A 23,199-nucleotide genomic window follows, 5' to 3' on the forward strand; every position below is an offset into this window, starting at 1 on the left:
ATTTATACTTCAATTTATTCCATTCAGTTCTCCATCTCTTTAGAATAGCTTAAGTCAAGCCTGCCTTTGTAGGTGTGGTCCCTTGGCCAGGTGATTGACTTTGCTCAACTGGAAAGTTAGATTTCTACCTAGGCTGGAGATTCTTGACCAGAAAGAGTTTTTCTACTTTAACGTTGTAACATGATGAGATTAGAATTGAAGAGTTAACTTAGGAACTGGGGAAGTTTACTGTTAATAAATAAACAAATGAGGAAAACTTGCCCTCCTTTAAGTAAAGGGAAACTGACCTGAAAGATTTTGATGTTATCTTATAAACTAGCTTTGATTTCTTGGTACACGATGGAATACTACTTCATTTTATTTTTGATATGCAACAAGTTTAAGACCTCCTGAGAGTAGCTCTTATATTTGGAATATTATTTCTTAACTTAGAAATAGATACAGATTTGGAAACTTGGCTTAAGGGCATATGTGGGAAAGAATAAAGAAATATGAGCAGAGAATTAACTACAGGGCTGAGGATGCAGCCTAGTAGTAGAAATCTTACAAGGCATGTGCCAGGTTGCTGGATTGTTACTGACAAAATAAAATATTTAAGTCAACTATAACTATATATGTAATTTGTGAAAAGGATAACATGTAGACACTTAATTTGACACACATGACTTTGTCATTTGCTGTTTTATCTGAGTGATATGAAGTGGATTTTATCTTCTGTTTGCTATCAAAGCAGTAGTTTTAGACCCCTGGAATAAACATATTTAGGGCTTTTTTCATATTTATCACATTTGAGGTGGTTTTATGATTAATTTTATCACCATTGATTGTGGTCTGATTATGAAAACAGTCACATAATTTTTGTCTCATTTGGCATGGCTCTGTAATTTATCTAGTTAAGTACTTTTTTTTTTTTTGGAGCTGGGGACCGAACCCGCTCTACCACTGAGCTAAATCCCGAACCCCAAATTAGTTAAGTACTTTTGAGAGTAAAAAGGAGTGACAATAATTACCTCAGAACAACAGGTTTAAATAAAGACTGAGTATGGCAAATCAAGCTATGCATTTACCTGATTGGGATGTGTTAATGGCAAGTAACAGAAGACAAAATTCAGCTTGCTGTGTTGCATGTACTGCATGTGTGTTTACTGAGAAATAGGCCTTCTCTTTTGTCTTTGTAAACGGCCTTATGAGGCCGGCCTTCCTTGTACTTGGAAGGCTATGGGGGCGATCTGGACATGTTCACTTTGTTTATGAGTAGCAGGGATGAGGATCCTGCTTTGCCCATAGCAAAGAATGAATCTTGAACATTGTCTAAACTAATGTCAGTGTCAAGGGGAGAAATCATGTGTTGTTAGTTGTAGTAGTTTGAGTATTACTCAAATGGGAGGTTAGAATCACATGGTTCTCTTAGACTAGTTGGAGTTCCATTAAGGAAACTAGTTGTAAGATCAGCTTTTCTAGGAAAGTAGTGCTGTTTAGCACAGGGGAAAGAAATGGGGAGCAACACAATGTTCTCTGAAGAGTATGGTTGTTTATTTGCATTTTCCCTTAGGCATCTGTTAATAAAAGTTTCCAAAAACCTAGAATACTGCAGTGTTTTTCTTAAAGTGAGAATATGAAATGACTTAACTAGTCTAGTAGGGGGTTCAAGAGTACACCAAAACAGATACTGGGGAGTAAAGCTTTCTTAGAAGAGTTAGTTATTAATGCCATTGATAAAGGGGTAGCAGCATGGTGGAGGCTTTGAGTGAGTTCAGGTCACAGCAACAGAGACTCTGATGGGCTCTTTAAAGAGAATCAGTCACAGGAGGGAGAGTCGTACACCTTCTGTTCTGAGAATGGGGTTCAGCTGCAGCTAGGGTCTTGGATTCCCTGGCAGGGGGCAGGGAAGGGAGCGTGGAACAGGCTATGGCACCCTTTTGATAGAAGGCCTCTCTCCAGGTGAGAGGGCTTGGAAATGGCAAGTCTGCTTCCCCTGGACTCAGATGAAGTTCTAGTAGGCTACCTGTGAGTATTTGTGACATTGTTTTTACAGCAGAAGGACAGAACAAGAAAACTTAGCATGTTTTCTTTTCTTTTCTTTTTATACTATATTAATTTTAATTTGCTCATATTCTCCACACACACAATTCCCCGTTCCTCCAAAATGACTAGTTTCCTCAAATAACTATAATAGTAATAATTTTTAATAAAAAGCAGTGTGTGTGCGTGTGTGTGCGAGTGCGTGTGCGTGCGTGTGCGTGTGTGTGTTGGGGGGTGGTGTTTTAAGACAACTTTATAGAGTTGCTGATCTTTCACTGTGGTTCCTGGCCTTGAACTCAGATCATTAGAATTATACAACAGGCACTGTAACTGCCTGAGACGTCTTGCTGGCCATGACTGTAATAATAATTAATGATCCTTTTCCCCTACAGACTAATAGGGATGCCAAAGGAAAAATATGACCCTCCAGACCCTCGCAGAATTTACACCATCATGTCAGCAGAGGAGGTAGCCAATGGGAAAAAATCTCACTGGGCAGAATTAGAAATCTCGGGTGAGTGGAATCTGAAGCATCTCATCTGGAATATAGTAGATACAATTGTAAAGAGTATTTCTGTATTTATAGGCTCTTTGTTGTTGTGTTTTAACTGAAAGGACTAATTGGAAATATGTAAGAACCCTGAGGTACTTGTTTTTATATCTTTTAAAATATTTTCCTTTTCTTTTGAGATTGTCTTGAGCAATGGTAGCCATTTACATTTAAAGATATTCAGAGTTTGGTTTCTGAGTAAAATTAGGTTCTATAATACAGCAAGTCTTGTGTTGACTTTTCCAGAGTAATTTTTGCAAATGAAAGTCTTTTCTATCCTCCTTTTATCTCAGTGCTGGCAAAGAAGGAAACCTAGATGACTCTGTATAACAGATACCTGCTAAGCTATGAGTAGAGCATGTTCAGAATAAATATGATTTGAAAAATTTGGAACCCCTGTCTGAAAATGAAAAAAAAAGTCATCAAACTAAAACTGACATTGTATAAAATACCTAACTGATACACTTCAAAGTTATTAAGATTGTAAAAAAAAAAAAAAAAAGACAAGTGCCTTAAGTCAGAGGAATGCTAAGACATGCTAATTAAAAATCCTGATTTGAATTATAGAACAAAAAGATATAAAAACAGGTAAATTCTTAATGAAGCTTGGAATTTTGTTCCTATTACTATACCAATGTTGGCTTCTTACTTTTAACAAATATACCATGGAATATAAGAACACAATGTTAGGGAATTTAAGCAAAGTACATATAAGAACCCCACATTATCTTGGCAACTAGTATTATAAAATTATATTTATTAAAAATAGAAGATAACCATTTTTCTTTTATGAATTGCCACAGTACAGATTATATGTAGAATGTGGTTAGTACCCCGCCCCCCATTGGCATTACAGTATCAGCGGCTAGACTTAACACAACTGAAAGGAAACTGGATAGATGGCTGATTGCTCATCATTCTGATGGGAACAGTTAGCAACATCCTGTTAGTTTAAGATTTCTCAGCCTTGGCTTACTGACAGTTTCGGCCCTATATACAATTCCTTGTGGTGGAGGGTTTTTTGGGTATAGTATAGGATAGTTAATAGCTTAGTAGGCTACTCAGCAGATAATGCCAAAGACCTTCGAGGAAAAGTGTTAAGTCGTCCTAAGTAAATAGAAGTTTCTCTTTTACCCATAGTCTCATCATTGAATACTTTGTTTTCCTACTAAGATGCGAAATCCTAGTTGACACTTTGTATTTGATTACATACAGCAGGAAAGAGTCTGTGGTAGAAAGAACCCTGGATAGAAATAAACATTGAGTTTAGTTATGTAAACAAGATAACCTTGTCCCTTTGAAACTTTGTTTTCTTTAGTTTCCATTGCCATCTCTCATCTACATTTTTTTTTAAATAAAATGATATATACTTAAATAATTACTTTTTGGGTCTGGAGAGATGGCTCGGCTAAGAATACTGCTTCTATGAAGGACACAAGTTTGGTTCTTAGCACCCCCATCATCAGGTGGCTCACAAACACCTCTAACTTCAGCTCCTGAGAATCTTAACAGTTCAGGCCTCAGAAAGCACCTGCATTGGTGGGCACATACCCAACACAAAATTACATATAGACACTTATCTAAAAGTAAAATAAATCTTAAAATTATCACTTTGCTTTTATGCAGTTTTGTACAATGATCTTTATGTAAATTGTACATTATAATAAATAATTATAATCAGGCCTGGGATGTCTCTCAGTTGGTGGAATGCCTGTCTAATTTTCATAAAAACTTGACTTGGGGTTAATTCTCAGCACTAAATAAACTGGGTATAGGGGTGCATGCCTGTAATCCTATCACTTGGTAGGTAGAGGCAAGAAGAATTTCAAGGTTTATCCTCAGCTCTATAGCAAGTTTGGGGCCATTCAGGATTACATGAGATTCCATCACAAAACAAAACAAAAAAATACTAGCAACTTAGAAGATAACATCCCATTTTATAAAACCTGAGGCTAGCTGATTTGTCCAGACCAGTGATAAAAATTAGAACTCTGAAACAGGTTTTCTGATTTTGTACCTGCTGCTCACAGACCTTGGTGTGAAAACTGTTTCCTTGAGTTTGTTGCATTTAGTATAAAATCTTAAACTGCAGTTGTTAGTTTCTAACTCTAACATCAGAAATTTAGGAAAGATGTTTTCATTAGGGACACTTTTCTGGTGCCTAATCCAAGGTTGGTTTTAAATAATAATAATTTATTTTTTTATTTAAAGTTTGTTGGCCAGTCCAGGCTCTGGATATGGATACATCTTATATTTACAATTTTCGTGGAGTGTGAGGAATATTTTGTTATGACTTTAAAAAAGTAAAAGTCCAAGCCTGTTTTCAACCACCAAAGCTCAATTCAGCCTGCTGTTTATCCTTTGGATCAGGAGCTGACAGAGGTCCAGTAAGCCTAGGCAATCAACCAACCTCCCTCCCTCTCTCCCTCTCTCCCTCCCTCCCTCCAAAAGAGAGACTGTTCAAAATGAAGTGAGATTAAAGAAGGCTAGATATTTTAGCAGTCTCATAGCTTGGAATATAAAGTTAAAAATGTCAAAGATAAGATGATATCTTTGTGTATTTGCCACCTTTTCTAGGCACTTAGCAGTTCTTGAGATTCAAATTTTGTCTTGGGTCTAGAGTTTATGCTTTAGTGTTTTGCCTTCTAGGTAGAGTGCGGAGCTTAAGTACATCACTCTGGTCATTGACACACTTGACAGCACTGCACCTAAATGACAATAACCTTGCTCGCATTCCACCTGACATTGCCAAGCTTCATAATCTGGTTTACCTGGATCTGTCGTCCAATAAACTCAGAAGTTTACCAGCAGAACTAGGAAACATGGTGTCTCTCAGGTGAGGAAACATTAAAGGTATGATTCGTTATATAAAATTACAGATTTATCAAATAAGAAAGTATTGGGATGCTATTTTATGGTGAGATTTCTGTATCTGTGAAGATCAAAGATAGAAATGGTATTAAGCACACTGCGTGAGTTGGCCTTCATTTAATATTTCTTTTTCTTTGAGTTGTAGTTTCTTGCTGTGAGTTCTTTTAGTAGACTTGAGATAGGGGAAGTTAAGTCTTACTGTAGAATCAAATCTGATAAAATTAATCAGAAATACTCCAGAAAATATGATTGCTTATAAATGAAACATTTAGGAATAAACTTCTATTACAAAATGTATGTTTATATTTTTTATTACACTCTTTTTTTTTTTTTTTTCCAGAGCTGGGGACCGAACCCAGGGCCTTGCACTTGCTAGGCAAGCGCTCTACCACTGAGCTAAATCCCCAACCCCTATTACACTCTTTATTGAAGCCTAAATACTTGATTAAAATGGATTTATAGTTTAAAAAATTTTTAAGACATTCCTTCTTGAGACAGGATCTTGCCTGTGGCACTCTAGCTGGCCTCATCTTGTAGCAGTCTTGCTCTAGTTTCCCAAGTTTGGGGACAGCAGGCATATGCCACAACACTGGTGATATTCCCTATAGGAGAAAACATTTTATTGTTTCCAAAGCAAGAATTGCTTTTTTTTTTAATCTTACCTATTGAGTAATAGGGTTTTTTAAAAGTTGCTTTTACATGTTTACAATTAATAACGACTGTGTTACTTATTTGTTCTTTTACTAACCCCCCGACTGGTTATATGGATTCTTACCTTTTTGTCCTTTATTAATGAAGATGTTATTTTTTTTTTATAATTTGTTAAAAATTTCAGTTACAAACTTAGATCTTATCTGTTGTTTCTTTTCTGTTTTTGTTTGTCTTTGCTGATTTGTTACTATATTTTCTTTATTTTGTGCTTTAGGACATATATTTTGTGTTAGTGATTGTTCTCCAGAGAATGTTTTTATCTTTTCCTATTTTCCTTCTTTTTTTTTAATAACATTTATGTGTTTATGTGTGTGGGTGCGCGCTATCTGCTGTGGCAGTCAGAGGGCATCTCTGTGGCAGTTAATTCCTTCCACTGTGGGTCTTGATCAGGCTTAGATTGCTAGGCTTGGCATCAGATGTCTTTACTTACTGAACCCACTTTACCTCTTGCCAGCCCACTTCTTATGTTTTCTGTTTATCATTAGCTTCTGTGATATATTGTCTTGTTTTGAATTTCTCGTTGTGTTTTTAATTTTTTCTCATAGTGTTTTGATATGACTTAGTTATAGTAAATGACATATAGGCAATTGGCTGCTAATTGTAATTTAGTCCTCAAGTTTAAGAGTTTACTTTCTTTAGGCCCGGTGGTTATGGCACATGCTTTTAATGTCAGCACTCAAGAGGCAGCAGCAGGAAGATCTCTGTGAGTTCAAGGCCAACCTGATCGACTGAACAAGTTCCAGGATAACCAGGGCTACGCAGAGAAACCCTGTTTTGAAAAAAAAATTTTTTTTCTGCTATAAGTTAAGCTTGGTTGAAGGTCTTACAGGTTTTGAATACTAATAACACCTGCCACTCTGATTTGCATTATGTGCAATTCATATACCTCTGAATTTAATCTGCTATGGAATGAGAGTCATAGAAATATTTAGTAATGATACCACTTTAATAATAGTGTACAGGATTTGGGGATTAGTGTGAAGAAATGCCTTGAATATAAATATCACTAATCATGTGTTAGAAGAAAGACGAAGAATGGCAAATGCAGGTATTGATAAAGCATTCTATATTATACTCAAATCTTTAAAAAAATTTTTTTTAAAACAGGGAATTGCTTTTAAATGACAATTATTTACGGGTTTTGCCTTATGAACTTGGCCGGCTCTTCCAGCTACAAACTCTAGGTTTAACAGGTGAGTGACTTAAAAAAAAAGATAATTTATTACTCTGTATTAAAGTATTTATGCCTTGAAAGATCATTTTTGTTAAAAGTACAGGTTAGTTTTAGTGTGACTAAGAATGTGAGGAGGACTTGTTAAAGGTACTGGAAATGTAATAGTTGAGATAAATGCTGGGATTACAGATGTGAGCCACCCACTTCCAGCTTCGTTTTATTTTGTATATGATATGCTAAATCTTATATCGTTAAAAACATCTAGACAGAGGTAGGATGATATGGCAAATCTGTTCTTATTGAAATGTTATAGAATGTTTATCAGTTTTATAATCTTAGATTTTTAACCTATTTATAATTGTCTTTAATAAGAATAATTATTTATATAATTCATATATATATTTATATAGTAATTCTTTTTAATAAGAATAATTTTAATTGTAGAACAGCCATTTTCTGCATTCTGATTTATTGATAGAAATGATAAATTAGCAATTTAATATTGAACCTAGAAGACTTAATCTTTGAGCCAAGCAATATTCCTGAAATAACAAATGATAATATTATATGACTTTCCATGTTACCTTCACATCTCCAAAGATCTCTGCTATCTTACCAATGGAATGGGGTATTGTGATTATTGGTAAATTTTACTGTCCTTTATTTTATTGCAGTCTATAAAACTAGATATTAAAGTGAGTGGCTTTTGAGCTGAGCATTTAACTCAGTGGTGAAGTGCTTGCCCAGCATGTGCAAGGATCTGGGTTTGCTCTTCACCAACATCAAAAACAAAAAGAAAATCAAAGTAACTACCGTGTGGTTGTGGTTGTGGTTGACTTTGTTGTAGTTGCATTTTTCCTACTAACAAACTCACTCACTTCTCTTCTTTGACCAAGAAGATCAAGATTGTCAGACTAGATTAAAGAAAAACAACAATTAGTTTTGTGCTAATTATACAAAAAACAATTTGAATTAAGAAATTTAAAACATCTTTCTAGGAATCTAATCTGTTGTTGTTAGCTATTCATCACCAGCTGTAACTTAGCTTTGTGCTTGCCTATGGGAACATTCCTTCTACTAAATGTCAATTAGTTCTGTAATAAATTTAAATTAAATAGTGTTTCTTTTCTCTTTTGAGTTTTTAGTATTTATGCATGCATAACAAGTTTTTTTGAGGGTATAATTCATTTATGGTTTTTGCACTATACACATAGCCTGACAGAACAGTATGCATTTATTTCTTTATTCTTGTTTTAATGTAGCTATGGTTAACATTTCAAACTTAAGTACGTGTCACCATGTTTAGCTGCATTTCTGAATTCTCATTTTTAGTAGTAAAGTTCAACCTGTACTAGTAGTTTTCTCTTTTTTGAGGATCTGCATAGTTTTCATTCAGTTCCATTTTCTGTTCAACTGATTATATATAGAAGGGCAAGGAACTTTAGAAAAGAAAGCTAGAGCCTTTCCTGCCTTTAGAAAAAAAATTTTTTAAGCAGTTGTTGAAATGAAATGTCCTTAACAAATGGCAGCTTTATATACACAGGAACATAACATTTGAAATGATTTCTAAGTCAAGTTTTAGATACATTGTGGAATTTTACCCATAATGAAAGAAAGAGAAGTGGCCGTGGTATTTTAGTGGCCCTGTGAGATACAGTAGGAATGAGCAGCCCCTCTGATTGATGGCATTTGCAAACTGAAGAGAGAGCTGGCACAAGCCTTTAATTCCAGCACTCAGGCAGAGGGAGGTGCATTTCTGTGAGTTTCAGTTAAGTTTATGCTACTTAAGAGCTGCTTTTTTGTTTGCCTGTTTTCATGCAGAGTGACTGAAATAGTGCAGTTGAGTAATTGTTAGTCTTGGCTAGGGCTTACCATGTTTCAGGTAAGTCGCAAATACTATAGCAAGCTGCATAAAGCTAGTTATGTTTTCCTTGGTAAACAGTTACATGGTAGTTACACTGTGGTTGCCATGATCTATTTTGTCACCTACATAAACAGTTACAGGAATTTTCTAGTAGAAATAACTAGATAAAGGTCTAAACAAGGGCAGTGCACTAAGAAAGCATAGAACTTGGCTCCCAAAAACATCTTTAAGGATTTCAAACTTGTTCAGTTTGCTATTCTTACTTAAGGTATGGTGTTTTACAAATTTAATCTCCCAGCACTTGGAAAGCAGAAGCAGGCTGATCTAACTCAGTGAGTTCCGAGCCCCCCAGGTACCTCAACATAGCAAGTTGCAGGCCAGCCAGGGTTATATAGTGAGATTGTGTTTCAGAAAAACAGTAACAACAACAATAGCAAATAAACTAAACAACAGCAAAAGAAAACCAAAAACCATTGGGCAAATTCTGTATTTTTCATATAATTGTAATATGATTGAGTAGATTTGTTCCTTGAAAGTTCGGTAGAATAGTTTGGTAAAACTGTCATTATTCGTGTATAATCTTTTGGAAAATACTTTCTCAATATATTTATAGTAATAAAATAATTATTGGGAATTAAAAAATAGCTATATGTATTTGTGTGTGCCTGTGTGTGAGTTTGTGCTTATGGATGCAGTGTACATGGAGGCCAGAGGAGGGACTGAAGCCTCTGCATCTAGAGTCACTGGTGGTTGTCGAGTGGCCCATGTTGAACTGAACTGAACATGGGTCCTCTGCAAGAGTAGTAGATGTTCTCACAGCTTAGCCATCTGTCCAGCATCAAGATTGAGAGCTCTGATAGTAGTTAATGATTCAGTTTTGTTAGACCGTTTCATCACCACAAAGTGGAACCAAGCTGAACATGAGCTTTAAACTCTCCTGCTTTGTCCATTACAGTTGATTATATCAAGGGCACTAGGACATCCAGGTTTTGGTTTTTTTTAATTTTTACTTCTGTATTGAATAAAAAGAAAAAAAAGGTATATTTGTTAAAAGTGACTATAAATCGTGATATATTTTGAGTCTATTTGTACCTATATTACCTGTTGTTTTAAGCAGTTTTTAACTTTTTCTTCTATCTTATGTTGTATTATTCACATATAGACTTTATTATTTTTAAATATAATCATTTAAGGCCATATGTCTTATTTTTTCCTTTTGTTGCATCTTGTATCTACAATTGGAAATATTTTTCTTTCTCCTTTTTTCTTTCGAGATAGTATCTCTTGATGTTCTTAGCAGGCTTGCTTCAAATATTGCTCAAGCGATATTTTTGTTTAGATATTAATTCCTTATTGGATTAATAGTTTGCAGATCTTCCTTTGTAGGCTGCCTCTTTATTGTACTGATTGTTTTCATAAAGATGAATTTCTGTTTTTTTTCTTTTGATTTGTGATTTTGATGTCATATACAAAAGTCTTTGGTTATATTATTATTCCAAAGCAACTACCCTATATTTTCTCATACTATCATAGTTTTATATAGTAATTCTTTGGAATTGTTTTTCTGACTGGTGAAAGATAGCGATCTAGTCTCATTCTGAATCAGTTTTGTTGCTTGCTATCAGCTTATTCTGCCTGGGTTATGTGTGTTCAGGGGTTTTTCGTGCAGATTTGATAGTTTGTTTGCTTTGTGTTGCATATACAGGTTCATAAGATTTCCTAATGGTCTGCTAGGTATTGGTATAATACCACTTTTTTCATATCTTTTCATTTCCTGAGCTATTCTATTTCTTTAGTACACATAAAATTTATTCTATTTATAAAGTGTTTTGTGAATCTTTATTATTTTTAAAATTTTATTTTAAATCTCATCTTTATTCTTTCAATCTACTAAGTTTAAGCTCATTTGTTTTTTCTCGTTCATCAATCGGTTGCTTATGTAAAATGTTTTTACATTTTTGGTATAAGTTCTTAATACTACTTTTGCTGTATCAAGTTTTGGTAATGTTATAGTTTCATTTTATTACGAGAAACGCGTAAGTTTCACATAAGTTCTTAAAACTAGAAGGTTTGGGTGACATGTTATTTAATTCTTATATGTTCATAATTTTTGTAGTTCTTTTAAAAGTTTCATGTGGTCAGAGAATCTTTTTCAACTTTGTTGAGAAGTATTTTGTGATGTAATAAGTTATAGGCTATCCTGGTGAATGTTCTCTGTGCTGTTGAGCAGAATGTATTCTATGGTAGAGTGAAATACTATAAATGTCTATTAGGTGTATTTGGTCTACAGCATACTTCAACTCTGATGTTTCTGTTTTCTCTTTGGCTGTTCTGTTCATTAGTGAACATGGGATAATGAAGTTGGTGTTTGATACATGTGTATTTTATAATTGTTTCATATTCTTCATCTTTTTATCTTTATATGATGATTTCATTTTCTTATAATTTTTTTTAATTTAATGTTTTGATATAACTACAGCCAGGCACTCCTGGGTTCCGTTTCCATGGGACATTAGCTCTTACCCCCAATACTTTCATTTTAAAAAATTCTCTGACAGTTTCATACCTGGATACAATTGATTATATTTGCCTCCTCCCCCACCCCCCTTCCCCCCAGCTCCCTTTACATTTCTCCCTGCACTCCATCCCAGTGTGTTCTCGTCCTACATTCATGTTTGGGAGGGGGATTCACTGGTTTCTAATTAGTGGCCTTTGTTTTTTTTTTGGAATGTTGATTGATGCTGGCTTGATCTGTGTAGGTCTTATGTGGGTAACCATGGTTACATTGAGTTCACAAGTACAACCACGATATCATGTTTAGTTGACAACATTTCACAGTACTCCTTCTGGCTTCTAGCTGAAATTGTTTCTGCTCCCAGTTCTATCTTTCTGAACCTTGGGGGTCAGAGGATTGATAAAAATTTAAGGCCAAACACTCAATAGTCACTTATTCTCAGCCCTTTGACCAGTTATGAGTCTCTGTATAATAAACTGTTGCCCACTGCATGGAGTGTATTTTTTGTCCAAGGCTGCCAGCAGCACTAATATATGGGTACAAACAAAGTTTAGAAGGTAGATTGACAGAATGTCTGGGTAACAAAGCATAAGTCACATTTGACTAAGATTTACCATGCCTGGCACATCCTTCTGTGAGAGCCGACTTTGACCCAATCAGAAAGCAGTTGTTTACTCCCATAATCCTCATGCTTCCGTCGTACCAGTGGGCACGCTTCCTGGCAGGTATTGTAGCACTCTGGGTACTCTGTTGGGTAGTATATTTATGACTTTTTCTCCTCCAGTGGCACCATCCAGTACTCTGGACACCAGCCACCAGGGAGACTATTTTCAGGCCAGTTACAACTTGATTTTTCTTCGTTCTGCAAACAAAATGGTTTGTGTGTTTAGCAGTAGGTTCTTACTATCTAGTTATCTTTGGCAACCAAGAACAATGGCAATAGATTGTGTTGTTTTGGGACCTCTGGGTCCCCTGACCATTAACTTGTAGGGAGTTATTCCATGCCGGCCACTGAGATTTTATTTTAATAATCCATGTCTTCTGAGAAGCATTGTCCATCCAAGCAGGGTACCTGTGTTCAAACTTACTTTTTCTTTTGAATTATATCTTTTAATTAGCTTATAAAGTAGTAGGTTTCTTAAGGACTTTCCATCTTATCTGAGTTTGCTTAACCTACCTCTCAGCACTCCTTCCCTGTCCCCTTTCCCTATCCCCACTTAAACCTTAGCAAGTATATTTCATCCGTGAAGCCCGTAAGGTCTCTTCCCTTTTCACCTCTCACGAGCACTTTCTAGCTTCCTGAGCACTATGGACTCCGCATTCAGATATCAGCTCTAACAGTGCACAGCTGAGACCATGGATGAGAAGGAAGATGGGCTGTGCTTTCTTTCTGGGCACGGGTTGTCCCATTTACTATGTATTTCAGTTCCATCCGCTTCCCTGCAAATTCTATCATCTCCCCATCTCTAAACATATTCCACTGTGTATGTGTTCAACATTTTCATTATTCATTCATTAGTCGAGAGACATTAGTAAGCTTCATGAAGGGCAACAATGACGATGGACGTCGATGTATTTCTGTAGGCGTCTATGGAGTCCTTTGGGTATATATGCCCAGGAGTGCTGTATCTTTTTTCAGGTTTTTGAGAAACCACTTCATTGATTTCTGTAGTGGCTACACGGTTTTATGTTCTCACCACCAAAAAGAATTCCTCTTTCCCCACACTCTTGCCAGCATTTTTTTTTTTTTTTTGTCATTTATTTTGTTAATGAAAGCCATTCTGACTGGGGTGAAATGGAATTTTGAAGTACTGTAAATTTGCATTTTCCTGCTGTCTGATAGTATTGAACACTTAAAAATGTTATTAGCCATTTGTATTTTTTCCTTTAAGAACTTTGCTTAGTTCCATGGCCCATTTTTAAAAGTTTGTTTCCTTGATGTTTGCTACTTGAGTTCTTTGTATATTCTAACTACTAATCCTGTGTTGGATATATAGCTGGCAAAGATTTCCTCATTCTGAGGCTCTTGATTGATGGTTTCATTTGTTGTACAAAATGCTTTTTACATTTAATTTTATGAGCTCAGGTTTGTTGATTATTCTTGAGCGATTGGAGTCCTATTCAGAAAGTTCTTACCGATACCTATATCTTGACATGTGCTCCCTACTTTTTTTTCTAGCAGTTTCAGAGACCATTAATAATCACAGTTAATCTTAAAAGGTATGTATTGATTCCTGTTACTTTGTTGATTTTGTAGCATTTGGTTTTTTTACCCTTCTTCCTGTCTTGATTAACTATTATTCTAGTATTATTTATGTCCTGTGGCCTTACAGATAATTTTGTTTTTCTTTTAAGTCCAAAGGATTCTTTCAAGTTTTTTCTTTATATTTTAGTAGTCATAATTTTTTTTAGCCTTTTAAAAACATTTTATTACATAAAGTTTTACTTTTTTCTTCAATGATGACTGATTGTTTTATTAGTATGCCTGTCTGGATTGGCAGTTGTCTTTCATAACTTGAAATACACCTAAACAGGCTGCTTGGCTTTTAAATTTTAAATTCTAATGGGCCTCTCTATGTCTTGGATTTTTCCTTTGCTATTTTCAAACTTTATTTTGTATGTTTAGTGTTTTATTTATCACATGATCAAGGGAGGTTCTCTTTTCTTTGTCTCTTTGTCTCCCCACAACCCCCCATTGGTATTCTAAATGCCTCCTGTGTTTGAATTAGCACCTCTTCCCCTAATTCTGGGAAATTTTCCATCATGATCCATTTTAACAATGTTTTCTGTGCCTTTCAGACTTTTTTTTTTTTTTAAGATTTATTTATTCATTTATTATATATAAGTACACTGTAGCTGTCTTCAGATACACCAGAAGAGGGCATCGGATCTCTTTACAGATGGTTGTGAGCCACCATGTGGTTGCTGGGAATTGAACTCAGGACCTCTGGAAGAGCAGTCAGGTGCTCTTAACCGCTGAGCCATCTCTCCAGACTTTTCTATGTTCATTATTCATAGGTTTGGTCTGTTTAGTGTGTCAGTATGTAACTTCCCACTGACGTGCTTTCTATTTGTCCTTCCTTGTTCATTCCACAACCTCAACCTTGGCCTCAAGCTCTTCCTACATCTGGAGAAATTCTCTTAGGATTAGCAGTCTCTTAGAATTGCTTCCATATGCCTTTAGAATGAACTGGGTTCTCTTTTTTTATCCCTACCATGATAAGTTTGGTCCTTTCAGAATTTTTTTTATGTCTTATTTCCACTGTAACTTTCTTATTGTTAAAGCTTTGTCTCTGTCTAGTTGTCCTAGTTCTACTTTTTTTCATCCCCAGATATTGTGTCTCTTTGATCTGTGCTATTGGTTGAGACCTTCTAAGAGCTTTTTACTTGTCTTACTATGCTTTTTTAATATCTAGAATTTTGGCTTTTTTTTTTTTAAATCTGTGTTGAATTCTTTTGTATCTGGCTTTGCCCTGCTTATTTCATTCAGCTGTTTGTGTCCTCAGTAACTTTGTTTTTCTTTGATTTATTTTAACATACTTAGTTCTCTGGGATGAATCTCAACTTAGTATTACTAGGTACTATGACTGTAGGCTCAGTGATTTTGAAAAAACGTTATATTTTTTTCTTTTTCTTTTGCATCTGGTATAACTTTGTTTGGTTTTATTTGTCAGTTTTCATTCATTCAGTTGAAATGTTTGCTATATTCATACTCAGTCTAGGAGCTCAGGGTGTAAACTCTGTTATTCCCTGGGTAGGATATTAATTGCCAAAGCAAGCTTCTTGATATTACAGGTGTTACACTAGTCAGTTAAAGCCATAGCTTCATTTGAATTTAGTAACTGGGAGGATAAACAGCCAAGGGTGGTATAGAGAATTCTCATATTTTAGATAATAAAATAAGGAGTTGGAGGGTAAGGATAAAGATTAAATATTAATCTTGAAAAAGAAAACAAAATCTAGGTGGGTAAAGTAGCTGGGGTGTTGGTTTTACTCTTAGGGTTTACAGACTTTAGGGGTTGTTAAATCTATGAAGGTACAAAGAGGCTAAGAAGGAGAGAGAGAAGAAAAACTGTAGGAGTAAGGAGTATTTAAGAGGTGACTAACAGTGTAGTGAACAGTGGTTTATAGTAAACTGGGTAGAGAAACACAAAGGCAGTCCTGAAACCTAACTCAGCAATCAAGCAAAACCATCATTACTGTAAACACAAGAATGGAGATTAAATAATAGAAAGTAAAATAAAAAGGATGCGTGTGGAGTGAGTAAGAGGTGAAGTTCTGAAACGGTTCCAACAATCTCCGTATGGTGCGGTGTGCAGGAGTGAGGAGTTGAAGACCACTTTAATCTGTTTGTGTGGTAGGCCAGTTTCTTACGCAGTTCAGCTAGTAAGTCAATTGAGGATGTGTCCATGCTTTAATTTTCCTGCCTCGCTTGAAAATATCATTATATTGGATTTCTCATAGTTGTTCTAGAATTTATTTGTTTAAATTTTTATTTTGTTCTATTTGGAATTTGGTAAGGTCAATGAATGTGTATGCTAGTGGTTTTCATCATAGTTGAGATGGTTTTGGCCAATAACTCTTTTAACTTTTTTCTTCTGTTCTTCTGGGACTCTATTGTGTTAGTGTCTTTGATGGCATCTCCGTAAGGTGCCTTTCATCATTACCTTTTTTAAAGACTTCTATCGCGTATGTCTGTACCTTTGGTCCTTTGCTCCTAGCTGTCCAAGGTTTGTTGTTGAGCCATTTTGGAGAGTTTTACTGCTCGTTGTTTTCTCTCTCTCATTTTCTTTGGCTTCTTTCTATAGATTGTTTTTTGTTTGTTTGTTTTTGATATATCTGTTTTTCATGTGGTTTAAAAAATCAATTTGAAACTATCCTTTGATCTTTGTTTTTGAGACAGTTTCTCATTGTTTGGCTTATGATGGCCTTGGTTTTGTGATCCTCCTATCTCAACCTTCAGGGATTATATGTCCGAAATTTCAAAACTTCTAAGACAGTTTTTTAAAGCTCATTAATATGCAGCTAGTTCTCTTCTGATGATGGAATCACATCCTAATCAGTGCATTGTAATTGGAAAGTGGACACAGTACACTGAAGATCCCTGTGATCATGTGCCTACCTGGAACCTGGAACTTGTTGCAGCTGCCTGTCATGACAGCATAGTTTACTGCAGTTTCTTTAGCCTGATAAAACACTAGAATTGAAGTATGGTTTCTCCTAAGTACATACTGCTTTTGAACTGTTCTAAAGTTTAAGGACTGTTAAATCGAACCACCCAAGATCAGACTGTTGGTAATATAAGTAACTGATGGGCGAGTCTTTTTTTCTTTTGTAAATTCATTAGTTCCACCCTTAGTTTTGCTCATAGTGTTTTTTTTTTTGTTTTTGTTTTTTTTTTAATCTTTATAGGTTTTTATTTGTGTTTGTCTCTTAGAACTATACTTTTAAGTAAGGGTGATAATTCAGAAATCAGATTTTTACCTTATTCTTTGTTTATATGCATTAGTGTTATTTGCCGTTTTTTCTTCTTGCTTTAGTGAATTTTCAGAAGCAATACTGTATTGTGGCCACTGAAATCTTTACTCAGGGTACTAGTCAGCTAATGATTTGTTTGAGATTGTCTTAAAATGCTTGGAATGATAAATCTTTCCTCTTTGCTTTGTGGTTCTGTTTGGAACATACTTTCACTACTGAGCAGGAAACAACTTCTGTTATCTTTGTTTCCTGCCTGGGCATAGTTTCAAGGTCAGAGGTGAAGCTTGAGCTGTGCTTTATAGTCTTTCCCCTATATAACCCTTTGCATGTGGATAGTCAAGCCCCTGTGGATACAGAATTCCCAAGGTTTTTATTTGTTCAGCCTGTGGTTTGTTCTAACTCTTACTATCTTCCCTACTTCCACATAGTTAAAACTTGACAGTAGTAGGTTTCTGCACTCTATTACCTCTTATCAAGCATGTGGGGAATGTGGGGAATATCCTTCAGCTGTGGGCAACAGTCAGACAACACCATGCAGATCAGACAGTGACTGACTATAGTCTTTATGAGATGAAGCAGAAAGGGCCCAGCTGCACTGCTCTGAGAGTATGGATTACAAGTAAAAACTTAAGAAATCTTTCTTCTTAATCAAATTTGTCTTTGTCCTTAAATGAATCCTCTTTGGGCGTTGCAGTCACTTGGTAAAATTTTCAGGATCTCAAATAGAATAATGTGTTGCTTAAAAACAGGACCATAGTCTTAGAAATATGTTTTTAGGAACTTTATCTTTATGTGAATATTATAGAATATATTTATGTAAGTATAGACAATAAAGCTAGGAACCTTATCTCATCTCTTGATGCAATCCAGTCTATATGGTAAATATGAGATGGTGAAGTAACATGATGTAACAGGGCATGTAATTTACAATAATTTTGTTTAAATGTATGGGAATAACATGTTCTAGTATACTGTAATACATGAACAAGTAACAGTTTTATTGTCATTAAATACTATGTACCCTACATAATGGTATATTTTATAATCTTATACAGTGGGTAGCACTGCTCTGTTTAACACCAACATTACCACAAATACATGAATAATGTATCATGCTTCAGTGTTACAAAGGCCACACTGTTGCATGGGATGAAATGTTTCCAGCTCCATTGTAATCTTAGAGCAGGAACCACCATTACTTATGTCATCACTTACAGATAAAATGTCATTATAGACATTATATTTATATAACTAGTTCTTAGTTTTGTATCTAGATGGAATGAAGTAGTTGATTCTGAGCCAAATATGATTGTTCAGATTGCCACGAGCATGTTTGATGGTGCAGGAGGACAAATGAACGTCTATAGCTATAGAGCAAAAGGATCCATACATCAGTGCATTTACTGAATTGATTGGTAGAGGAATATCAGATAAGTGGAAATTCTCTTTATGGATTTTAGATGCTACCTTATTTTTAGCTTTAGGGCTAGTGGAAGCTGATAGTTTACAAAAAATAGTATATCCTAAAAATTTTGCTTAATAGTTGCAACCATGTTAGGTCTAATACAGGGTTTGGTAATAAATAATTATAAAAGGGCAATAAAGATAGCCTAGGATAATTTTCTCTGTCAATTTGTAACATTCTGTCTCTACAATTATGTTTTAATCAGTCACCCTCCTGAATCTTCAACACAGATGTAGCCATGTTACCGATCTCAGTTGACAGTAGAACCACGTTTGTTTTTATTAGTTGTGGTACTGTGTGTATGGAGTTGCAGGTCTATTTGAAGGCCTTTACTCTGCCACTTTTGACTACTTTTTTTAAAAAAAATTTTTTCTTGAATGAATGCTTAACATGGTTGTCCTCTGCGAGGTTTCATCCAGCAGCTGACTCAGAAGGGTACAGAGACCCACAGCCAAAGAGTGGATGGAGCTTGGGGACTCTTTACACAAGAGTTGGGGGAAGGATTGGGACCCGAATGGGATAAGAACTCCACTGGAAGACCAACAAAGCCAACTAGCCTGGGCCATTGCGGGTCTCAGAGACTGAACTACCAACCAAATAAGAATCTACTGACTGGATCTAGACCTCCCTGCCCATAGGTAGCAGATGTGTAGTTTGGTCATGGCTATTGAACAAGTGGAGCCAGGGCTATCCCAAAAGCTATTGCCTGTTTGTGAGATGCGTTGTTCTAGCTGGGCTCAGTGGGAGAGGACGTCCCTAGCCCTGCAGAGATCTGATGTGCAGGAGTGGGCAGGAGTACTCCTCAGAGGAGAGGGGGTGGAGAAGTATTGTTCGAGGGGTTGACCTGGAGGAAGGGTAGTGAGTAGGATGTAAAGTGAATAAGCAAAATGAGAAACAAAACAAAAAAGAAATCCATTTTTCAAAGTAATTTTCCGTTGAGTTCTACTTTAGCCAGGTTTTTTGTTTTGTTTGCTTTTCTGGTTTTGATTAGTGCTATATCCATAATTTTTTCGCAGGGATAAATTTTCTGTTGATAAATGAGAATAAGATTTGAACTCTCCAATATATTTTATATCACATCTTGGGAATATATTGTTTTTTTTTTGTTTTTTTTTTTTTTTGTTTTTAGCTTTTGAAAGATGTCCCCATTCTTGTTTATCTTCTGATGTGTTTGATCCTTTTATCTAAGGTCTTCTGTTTGTCATTTTCATGGTCTAGTTTATACTACAATGTATTCTGTTAAGTGATATTCTTTTGTAAACTTGGTTGTAAATATTGTGTGTCCTGGATCGGCTTAGTCTTTGTAGTTTTTTTCTTAAGTTAGTATACAAAGTTCCGGGATTGATTACAGCCTTTTCATATAGATGTACATATTTTTACTTGGTTCTTATTTAATCTTCTTCTTCCACAGTCTCTCCCTGATACACCCTAGGCGTGCTCTCACAATATCTGTGCCCTTCCTCCTCCCAGTACTCTCTCATGCAAATCATCCTCCCATTTGAGAAGGGGGAGCCCCACTTCTAGGTATCCATCACATATCACATCACTGCAGGATTATGCGCATCCTCTCCCACTACTGCAACCAAGAGAACAGGATTCACAGTCAGGGAGGCAGGCAGGCAGGCAGGCAGGCAGGCAGGCAGGCAGGCAGGCAGGCAGGCAGGCAGGCAGTGGATTCAGGGACAGCCTGTGTTTCTGTTGTGGGAGGACCCTCATCAAGACCAAGCTGCTCATCTGCTACATAGTGTGCAGGGGCCAAGGTCCAGACCCTGCTTGCTCTTTGGTTGGTGATTCAGTCTCTGGGAGTCCCAAGGGTCCAGGTTAGTTGACTCTGTTGGTCTTCCTGTGGAGTTCCTGCCGTCTTTGGGTTCCTCAAGTTTTCCTCCAACTCTCTTATGAGACTCCCCAAGTTCCGTCTAATGTTTGACTGTGCGTCTCTACATCTCTTTCCATTGACTGCTAAGTGGAGCCTCTCAGAGGACAGTTATGGTAGGCAAACATAACGGAGGATCATTAATAGTGCCAGGGATCCTTTCTTACCCATGGGATGGGTCTCAATTTGGGGCAGTCATTGGTTGTTCATTTCCTCATCTCTTTTCTGTCTTTGTCCCTGCACATCTCATAGGCAGGACACATTTTGGTTTGAAGGTTTTGCTGGTGGGTTGTTGTCCTTGTCCCTCCTCCCAGAGTCCTGCCTGGCTGCAGGAAGTATCTACTTCAGGATTGTATCCCTCATTGTTAGGAGTCTCAGCTAGAGTCGCCCCCAGTGTCCCCCTGGAGCCTCCCCATTCCAGGTCTCTGGCATGTCTTAGAGATTCGCCCCACCCTGCCAAATCCCCTTTTTTCTCTTCTGCTCTCCCTATATATGATCCCCCACACAACACCTTGTTCTCCTCTACATCCCCTTTCCTACCCAGTTTCCTCCCTCCATCCACCTTTGATATAAGTAATACATATTTTATTTTCCCTTCAGAGAAGTTATTTAGCTTCTTTGGGTCTGTAGAGTACAGTGTGGGTATCCTGTATTTTATGGCTAAAATCCACGTACAAGTGAGTACATACCGTCCATGTATGTTCTTTTTTGGGTTTTGGTTACTTCATTCAGGAAGGTATTTTCTAGGCTCATCTGTTTCCTACTGAATCCATGATGCTCTTGTTGTAACAGCTGAGTAGTATTCCATTACGTGATTGAACCGTTTTTTTAACCTATTTTTCAGTTAAGGGACATTTAGGTTGTTTCCAGTTTCTGGTTATGGATAAAGCTGACACTAACATAGTTGAGAAAGGGCCCTGTGGGAATGGTGGAACAGTTTTTGAGTATATGCCCCTTCTGTGCTCTTTTGCTGGTCTCTTACCTCCTGCTCCTCTCAAGTGATCTTTTTTTTAGGCCAATTTTTAAAAAACTGGTTTTCAATACTTTATAATTTTTCCTGTTTATAGATTGGCCAACCTCCTGTCTTTCTGTATAGGGTTGTTTATTACTTTATTTGTTATATCAGAGGCTAGAACTGCTTCCAGTAGCCTTCCCTTGTCTCTTTTGTTTTTGTGTTTGCCTAAAGCCTCATTAAACAATGTCTGCGGCCAAATGCTCTTTGAACAGTAATCTTCTGTTATTCTGAAGGTACACTGATGTAGTTATAAATGTGGAGGGAAAAGAGGTTTATCAGTTGATACCAAGGTTTAAGGGACCCTCAAACTAGAGGTGCCTATGTGGAATATTTTTTTTTCTCCTCTAGATCTGTTAAGACTTGATAAAATTATTATTTGGAGAAAATAGTTTTTCTTTTCTTTTTTTTTTTTTTTCTCAGAGCTGGGGACCGAACCCAGGTCCTTGCGCTTCCTAGGTAAGCGCTCTACCACTGAGCTAAATCCCCAACCCCCGAAAATAGTTTTTCTTAATGGTAGGACTTGTGGAAGGCATACTCAACAGTGTTTGGATTACCTGGTTTTGGTTATAAGGATAAGAGTAGTAACTTCAAGTTCTTTTACATTTTGGAGTAGAAGCAAAACTTAGAACCATTTTTTTTTCTAGAGCTCTAATGTATGAAATTTCTTATTTAAATTTTGTGTCTTTTCCTATTCAATATTAAGCATTTTGAGATCTCTTTGTGCTTTTTGGGTAATTTTCCTGAATCTATTTCCCCTGTTTACCGAGCTTTCTTTTCAGTATGTCTAGTCTACTGATCACCTCATTTGTCGGGAGTTTTCTTTACAACTGGGAAACTCCCACATCTAGACCTTTGATAAGTTTTGCTTTTCTGGATCTGATGCATTTTTACATCAATCATTTTTCTTCATTCATTAAGAAATAAAACAATTTGTTAGAGGTATATTGTTATTTAATATACTTGTTTTCTTAATACTCAAGATGTTTTTGATCACTGTCATAACAGTTTTCCTTTCACATTTTGTTGTTATCTTGACAACAAATTTTCTTCTCACTTGAAATATTTGAATTTTCCTCATGTATAATGTTAATACAAATATTCCTAGGAGACTTACCTCTGTAAAACAATTTGTTTTTATTTTACATTTATGTATTCGTGTGGGAGGTAGGCACATGTTTTAGTCACAGGACTAAAATATAGTAGTTGTTTCTCCTACCATGTGGTTCCTGGCAGTAAGATTCAGTCATCAGGTTTGGTGTCAAGCAACTTCACTCTCACTTGAGACCTGGCTTGAGACCTCTTTTTTATATGAAATTACTCATTCCCTTTTTTTCTATTAATGTTACTGTACTTTTATTAAAAATAAAGTTTTCCATGCAGTATATCAGTTTCTCCTCCCCATCTCCTCCCCACCTCCTCACTCACCCAATTCCATCCTTTTCCCTCTATTTAGCAAACAAATCAACAAACCAGAATATTTTTTAAAAAAGCAGCAACAAAGGAAAAGCATAACAACAGACAGGCAGTCAGGCACTTATAAATCCTATAAAAACACAAGTCAAAAACCATAGTATACAAGCAAAACATCAGTGATATTTAAAAAACAAACAAAAACAACAACAAAAAACAGTATAGGATACCCCCTCGCAAACACTGAATTT

The 23,199-nt window shown here is 36.1% G+C and overlaps 1 protein-coding gene across 8 annotated transcripts in view; it reads left to right on the plus strand.

The window, feature by feature from the left end:
* Cnot6l (CCR4-NOT transcription complex, subunit 6-like) overlaps window positions 1-23,199 on the plus strand; it is a 92,007-nt gene that overhangs the window by 25,536 nt on the left and 43,272 nt on the right. For 6 of the 8 annotated variants that reach the window (NM_001415094.1, XM_039092162.2, XM_006250708.5 and 3 more), the window contains 3 exon segments: window positions 2,415-2,536; window positions 5,222-5,408; window positions 7,262-7,347. In NM_001415094.1, coding sequence (NP_001402023.1) covers window positions 2,425-2,536; window positions 5,222-5,408; window positions 7,262-7,347 — 385 coding nt within the window. In that variant the 5' untranslated portion in view covers window positions 2,415-2,424. 8 annotated transcript variants of the gene reach the window in all.

Source organism: Rattus norvegicus, chromosome 14 (assembly GCF_036323735.1).
Source record: "Rattus norvegicus strain BN/NHsdMcwi chromosome 14, GRCr8, whole genome shotgun sequence".
NCBI classification, from domain to species: Eukaryota; Metazoa; Chordata; class Mammalia; order Rodentia; family Muridae; genus Rattus; species Rattus norvegicus.